Here is a 7,871-nt window from a genome sequence, read left to right on the forward strand (position 1 = left end):
CCCCTCTCCTCCGCCTGAGATGGGGGGGGGGTGTTTCCCTATGGTCCTCAGTCTTAACACTTCGCAGAGCGCTGAGACGCCACACTGAGCTCTGGAAGCTAGCTGTGACGGACAAAAGCCACACACACACACACTTGGCATGGATAGCAAAGTCCTAGTGCTGGTGGCCCTGCTGACGGTCGCCATGTGGAGCCCAGAGGCTGATGGTAAGTGGGTTACGGCTAGCATTTACAGATTTACAGCGTTTCAGTTTTCACATGATGCTTTGAAGTGTTTAGTTGCAATTTAATTAACTAAATAACAGTTGCAAGATGGATATTGGTGTACCATTCAGGGTTATGACAGTTAACTGAACCCAAAACCATTAAGTCTTTACTTGGAATAAAATTAACTTTTAAAGCAAAATGCAATGTAAAAACTCTTATCTTTTCAGCTAGTTGCCAAAGCAACATTTCTCATTTTCCTCTAGTTCAACTTGTTGCACTAAAATAAAAGTAAAACTGGAATAAAAACTAATAAAGACTATATAAACATATTTTAAAATAATAATAATAATAATAATAAACTAATAAAAATGACAAAACCACAACAAAATGACTAAAACTTTAAAAAAATTAAAATGGATAAAAAATTTAAATGCATTCAAAATATTAATAAAAACTATAATAGTATCTCAATGATACTAAAGTAACACTGATAATATTCTGGACATAATTTCATTTATTTGAGTTTTTTTTTTTTTAATAACACATTTATAATAAATGAAATGTATGTATTAATTATAAATGTATTAATCAGAATAACATAAAATGTTTGTTTTTTTTTAGCATGTGAATACATATATAAATCACTAGATGGATCAGACCAACATCCCTTCAAAAACAAAACAAAAAGCGAAACAAAGGCAAAAATAAACTAAACAAAAAGCCAAACAAAAAACAAACCAATCATTGTTTTCTTACTGATTGGAAGAAAAAAAAATGTTGATGAATTTACTTTGAAACTATTTTCACTCAGAAATTGCTAGTAAATTGCACAAATATTTACAAAAAAGGCAAGTAACAAATTGAAGTGAATTGATTTACTAGAGTTTTAAATTGCAGAACTACTGTATAATTAATCAACTAAGTTTTAGTGAATATTTTCAGTTAATGATCATTATAGTGTTAACGATCATTAAGGGGTTCCGCATAAATTTGCATATGTGTCTTCGCGTTAAATACTTGATGTACATGTCTATACATGTTAGTGGGTCAGATTTAGGCTTTCAGAGCAATGTTTAACCAGCTGAACTTGGTGGGTCTGGCTTTGTTGTTTCTGTGAAAGACCTAGCACTGTTTACTTATCCGCAAGCTCTTTTAATTAGTGTCTAATTAGGGAATGGTAAGCAAAAAAGTTCCTGTGCTGTTCACTTGGCATGGTGTTTAGTCAAGGCTTAATGGGCCGGTGTTTAACATGACAAAGGGAACCGAGAGTGTCGGAAAATATCTATGGGAATGCCAGAGTTTGACTTCCCTCATAACCGCATCCGTTTCGGCGGAGCGCAAAGGAAACCAGGGAGATGTGAAACCGTTCAGAGAATGTTCTTCAACAGATTCATTTAATACACATATTCAGGAGCAAAGTGCCTGGAGAGGCATGGTGTGATTATGGGATTCTGCCTTATTTAATGTCGAGGACCCTCTTTATGAAAAATGTGGCGAGTGAAAGGCAGGCCGGCCCCCGTGTGAATGGACGAGAGCCACTAGAATGGCAGACTAATCTCTTTTTAATGATCAGGGCTTGTTAATGGACGCAGGTGATTGGAGCCTTTCAGATGCTTTTACAATGAGGAAAAGTTCTGTGATTTATGCTGTTACTGTATGATTATATTGCATAAACTTGAATTGTGGATTGCTTCAGTTGGAAATTAAATTGTGATTTCATTGTGTCTTTCCAAGTTCATATAAATGTTCTGTCAAGAGATTTTAAAGGTTCAGATCAGATAGAAAACAGCTCTGTTTGACAATTGCATATTTGAAAAATGTTGTTTTGCAAGATTATTCATCTTGTTATTGGATGAATTTACAAAAACTGTAATAATCAGTGGCTATATAAAAAAAACTATTGGGTAATTTATTCATTGTTTTAACAAATCAATGCTCAGTTTTAAACTGTAAAACAGAAGATTTGTTTATGTTTAAAAAAAATCTGTGCAACATATCTTTTAAACTATTTCTTTAAATTAATGAAAATAATATCAAGAGATATGGAATTGTTTTAAATACTCAAAACATATTTTTCTAATACCTATTTTTTGAAGAATATACTCTACCATTAAAAAATATTTTTTATGTTTTTGACATCAGACACTTATGCTCACGAAAGCCGCACTTATTTGATCAGAATTACTGTAAAAACAGTAATAATGTGAAATACTATTTCAATTTAAAATAACTGCTTTCTACTTAAAAATATTTTACAATCGATTTTGTTTCTGTGATGCAAAGCTGAATATACAGCATCATTACTCCAGTCTTCAGTGTCACATGATCATTTAAATATGCTGATTTGCTGCTCAAGAAACATTTCTGATAATTATCAATGTTGAAAACAGTTTAGCCACTTAATTGTTTTAGAAAACATTTTTTATGATTGTAACATTATAAATGTCCTTTACTGTCACTTCTGATCAATTTAACGCATTCTTGCTGAATAAAAGTATTCATTTCTTTCAAAAACTCTTACTGATCCCAAACTTTTGAATGTAATTTAACACTTACTGTCTTACAAATGATAACTTAAACTCAATGTAAGATTGTACTGACTCTCTTGCTCCGGTCTCATCCCAGCTAAACCCATCAGTCTGGTGGAGAGATGTTGGTGCCGGTCCACTCACAACACCGTCCCGCAGAGGAGCATCCGTGAGATTAAGTTCCTCCACACACCCAGCTGCCCTTTCCAAGTCATGTGAGTCAACTTTCCAGATCCATCTATCTCACACTCGCTAAACTGTATTTTGTATAAGCATTACATGGCTGCATTAAGTTACACCAATGAACGTCATTTTGCAAAACAGCGCCAGAAATAGCTCTTAAAGTTATACATTTCCAGTTTAAGGAGCCAAATCTGTGTGGGAATGTAGCCATGTGCTCCATTGGTCACAGAATAATACAAAAAAGAAAGAGAAAAGCTATTTTTCCCAGGTTTTCACGACACAATACTTGTTAAGGGTCAAAATGATTAGCTTTCTGTTGTCGTTTTCATTTTTACCAGCATTTGGAATTACTTCAGCCGTCTGGAATGTATTAAACCGAACCATTTGTACCCCGTCGGACAGCAAAAAGCCAAAGCGCTACGGGGGGGATCAAGATTATAGGGGTTACAGAGGTTAGCATGTAGCCGAGGGTCATTTGGGGAACACACTTTGGCCGGAGGAAATCACCTTTAATCTGTCGTTTTCCACACATCATGTTTAGAAATCCTTTCGGATTCTTTGGCCCAGATGAAAGACAGCCACCAACCCTTTCCCCCCACAGAAACGCACATCACTCATTTTGTTGTTAGCATTAGCTAGCTGTGAGGTAATTACTACCTGCTGGCTCGGTCCCAGACCACCGACAAGCTCGCTCGAAAGATCGTTTAGACTAGCTAGATTAACCCAGAGCCCAAATCACAAACAAACAAACAAATATAGATAAAGTCAATGGATGACATCCCGCCTGTAAACAAACAGGGATAGCATTACGTTTTTATTTAGCTTACTGATCAGGAAGTTGATTGTGAGGATTGGTGTGTAGATTTGGGGTTAAGTGGATCTTTTATCTGCGCCGACAGGCTCCATTTTTCTAGACAGATTGAGAGATCCGTGTGTGTGTGAGGTGTGAGCAATACGAATAGCCATTTGAATGGCAGCGTGAGCCTCTAACCCTCAAACACCACCTTTTGGCACAGAGGTGCGAAGTCTATGTGTCATTTGTGTGGTTTTCTCCACGTGTGGGTGAATGAAGCATTTGAGGGGATTTTCCTGGCTGTACCAAAGCTCATTTGGAGGGCAGATATCAATCAGAAAGATTTCTGTTTGAGGGGATTTCAGACCCATGACTTTCTTTTTGTCATTAATGAAAAATCGCACAACATCAAAAGTCGCTTTCTTTGCAACTATCCTGTAGACAACGCTGTAGGCCCATTTGTTGTAAGGACATGTAAGTGTTGTCAAATATACAGGTATAAATCTCACATTTATGGATCACTGATGGACACTTTTCACATTTCCCTTTCGAAAATTAACTGTGGTTTTATTATTTATTATTTTATTTATTCTAAGTTTGCATGTGTTTGGTTAGTAACAGAATTAGATAATTAAATTATTTTAAATTCTATTGTTTTTTTTTTTTTTAAGAATTGGGAGTCAGAATCTGAGAATACAGTATCCATTTAATTTCATTAGAAATGTTTTTTTTTACTTTAGACAAACTATATGCACATGTACAGAGTTGGGAATCCCGGGCAGAATCTTCCGAATCATCAAAAATCCCGAACTTCCAGACAGCACAACATTGTCCTTACAAACCTCCTCTAATTCAGTCCTGATATCTGATGAAGTGCAGTGACTCCTGCCAGTACAGTAGAATAGAGGGGCTGAAATGTAATCCATGACGGACAGCTGATATGATCTGATAAAACACACCGAGGGAGAAAACTACAGTCTCTCTTTTGCTCTCGTCCGAAACAAATCCCTTCTTCTCTCTCTCTCATTACCAGTGCCAAGCTGAAGAACAACAGAGAGGTCTGCATCAACCCCAAGACCAAATGGCTGCAGCAGTATCTAAAGAATGCCATTAGCAAGTAAGAAGAAACTCTTTCTACACTAGAAAAAGCAGGAGTTCTCTGAGGAATCATGGGATGGAATACAGACCTTTTCCTTATAGACTTAAAAAAAATTGAATTAAAATGTAAACAAATATATATAACGGAAATAAGCAGTACTAGAAAGTGCATGTTCCACACAATAAATTGCTTAAATTTTACACATTTGTATGTTTTGTTAAGTTTCAACACTAATACAACATCAGACACTTTCAAAAACAGAAACATCTTTTTCTACAAATGTTTTTGAAAACGCTTTTAACAGTCCGAACTGGAATAGATGCCGCCTTCAAGATAATTTCACACTTCTAAAATATATAACGTCCGAAGAAAAATAAATAAACTAAACTATGCTTTAAAAACTGGTGATGAAATGATTTTCACTTAGAAATTGCTAGTAAATTTCACAAATAATTACAAATAGCAAGTAACACATTAAATTAAATGAGAAGTTATGACTATTTTTTGTAATTTACACAACTTGTAATTTGTTACGTTACGCAAAGTGCATCCCGTCCAAATAAATGCAGGAATGCAGTAGCATTAAGGGTTTTAAAACAAATCTTAGCTGAAATTTACAAGCTGTTGTTCTTAAACGGCATATGTGGAATGTTATTGGCTAATTTAAGGTTATAGAAATTACACGTTTACCTAAGTAAGTAATTATAGGCTCCACCACAGAGCCTGAAGCGTTTAACCCGTTCTTTAATTACACTAATTGTAGATTAATGATGAGGTAACAGGCAGAGCAGAGAGGTTTTACACCATTATAATGGACTTCCTATTGTGCCACTGAGCCAAAATGACTGATGCCTTAAAATAAAATAAAAAACATGTGTCGACCATTGTTGTTACTGTAAACTAAAACAAAAACTATGAAAAATAGGGTATTAATTATGTTAATTAAAAAGATATATAGTATTTAATAATTATATTATATTATTTAATATTTATAATAGAATTGAATATATGTTATATTAAATAATATTATACTTTAGAAGTATTATTCCACACATCTTGTTTAGAAATCCTTTCGGATTCGTTGGCCCAGATTTTTTATGAAAAATGCTTCCTAGCTGAAATAACTGAAATAAAACAAGTTCAAGTTATAGTATTAAAATTACTAAAACTAAAATTGAAATTAAAACAAACAAAATCATTGCAAAACGTAAACTAAAATAAACATGAAAACTGAAAATGTAAAAATTAATCCTACTTAAAAATATTAATAAATACTGGTAATCATATATAAATAATACTACAATAACACTGGTCTAGAGTTTATTGACTCTCTAAACATCTCTCATGGAAAATATGTAAAAGCTAAATAGATATTTTGTAATTTATTGCTACCGAAGTGACAATTGTTACAACATAAAAAAAAATGTTTCAAGTGACGTACTTACAAGAGATTGTTCACTAGAAGTTGATGTTCTAGATAGTTAAAAAAAAAGTTAAATGCATAAAAGTTCACACAGAAATATGATGATGATATGAAAACATTAAAGACTTTGATTGCACATTTCCAACACTATCTCACGACCAATTCGTACGTATTTTACGAGGTGGCTAATTCGTACAAATTCGTACAATCTCACTCGTACGATTTTGTACGATTTTTTTTTTTTTAAGAATTGGGAGTCAGAATCTGAGAATACAGTATCCATTTAATTTCATTAGAAATGTTTTTTTTTACTTTAGACAAACTATATGCACATGTACAGAGTTGGGAATCCCGGGCAGAATCTTCCGAATCATCAAAAATCCCGAACTTCCAGACAGCACAACATTGTCCTTACACAAATTCGTACAATCTCACTCGTACGATTTTGTACGATTTGTCTATACCCCGGTGACGGGTACGTTTAGGGGCGGGGTTAGGTGTCGGTCATTCGTACGAATTCATACGAATTAGCCACCTTGTAAAATATGTACGAATTGCCGTGAGATCGGGTTGACATTTCATCCTCAAAACTGGCAAAATCTTTACATCTATTTAAAAATCAGCAAAACTCGTCTTGTTCATCTCTAATGATATGATTGTTCTTTCTTTTCCAGAATAAAGAAGAAGCGCTCAAAGTAAACAACTGAGGATGTGCGAGGAGGACCACCGTACATCTCTGGCCTTCAAAGAGTCATCCATCCTCTTCTCTCGCTCTCTTTGATCACTCCTCCTCTTTTTGGACTGCTTGCACAAACAGCACTTCACCTAAACCTGCCTCTCAAGCATCCAGACAGCATGCAGCTCACCAAAACACAAGCCAACACCTTCTTCCTGACGCACTGCTACTGCGGCTGTGATTACTGACTGAATGAAGCGACTGAATGTGACCGTGAACGTTTGAATGTGAAGGCAAGAGAGATATCTACAGGTTTTCCGCAACTTAAAGGGTAGTAAAAATGAGAGTTTGTGTCATAGTTGTGAGGGATGTCTAAACTTTAGGATAGTTTGGGATTAATAAGGGACATAAGCAAGTGAAAATGAAGCAGAAATTTAAACCTGCCTCGTTCTAGCTTTCACTTTTTGCTATTTTGCTGCTCATAGCTTAGTAGAAGTGTTTAAAAGCTCACCAGCACACATGAATGACCCAGCATGCTAACACTAGCTCTGTTCCAAAACTTAGTGAGCCGCCTACTGAACAAAAAATTGGCGTAGAAACAATTTTCACTCAGAAATTCCTAATAAATACTACAATAAATTACAAAGAAATGGCAGTTGAACATGAAATTTTGAAGTAGAAAACCTGAAATAGTATTCTCTTGTAAAACGTGCTCCAAAAACCTTTTTACGGTGCAAAAAAAACAGCAAAATAAACTGTCTTTTAAAATTTAAGTAGCCTATGCGTGAATTGTATTTCACAAATAAAATTAATTGCGACAAGTTTCATTAGAAACCCAAGATGGCGGATGTGAAATGCCTATCATAAAAATACTTACATTTCATTAAATACTCAATAAAAAGTGAACAACTATTTTCCTCAGTATTTTTATGTTAGTTGGTTACTTAAATGTTAGTTAAATAT

General features: G+C 34.7%; 1 protein-coding gene across 1 annotated transcript; it reads left to right on the forward strand.

Moving 5' to 3' along the window:
* The first annotated feature begins 77 nt into the window (after positions 1–77).
* cxcl12b (chemokine (C-X-C motif) ligand 12b (stromal cell-derived factor 1)) lies at positions 78–7,743 on the forward strand. The gene is made up of 4 exons (XM_016252185.1): positions 78–206; positions 2,832–2,949; positions 4,744–4,827; positions 6,907–7,743. Exons 1-4 carry the CDS (start codon positions 140–142, stop codon positions 6,929–6,931), a joined length of 294 nt encoding a protein of 97 aa, XP_016107671.1. The 5' UTR covers positions 78–139; the 3' UTR covers positions 6,932–7,743.
* Positions 7,744–7,871: the final 128 nt, after the last annotated feature.

Source organism: Sinocyclocheilus grahami, unplaced genomic scaffold (genome assembly GCF_001515645.1).
Source record: "Sinocyclocheilus grahami isolate Dianchi unplaced genomic scaffold, SAMN03320097.WGS_v1.1 scaffold1091.1, whole genome shotgun sequence".
Lineage (NCBI taxonomy): Eukaryota > Metazoa > Chordata > Actinopteri > Cypriniformes > Cyprinidae > Sinocyclocheilus > Sinocyclocheilus grahami.

What these genes read in the sequence shown, in the direction of transcription:
- cxcl12b (XM_016252185.1), top strand. Translation starts at nt 140, where the DNA reads ATGGATAGCAAAGTCCTAGTGCTGGTGGCCCTGCTGACGGTCGCCATG. An exon ending in AGCTGCCCTTTCCAAGTCAT is followed by an intron (nt 2,950 to 4,743) that starts GTGAGTCAACTT and finishes TCTCATTACCAG; the next exon opens with TGCCAAGCTGAAGAACAACA. An exon ending in CTAAAGAATGCCATTAGCAA is followed by an intron (nt 4,828 to 6,906) that starts GTAAGAAGAAAC and finishes TTTCTTTTCCAG; the next exon opens with AATAAAGAAGAAGCGCTCAA.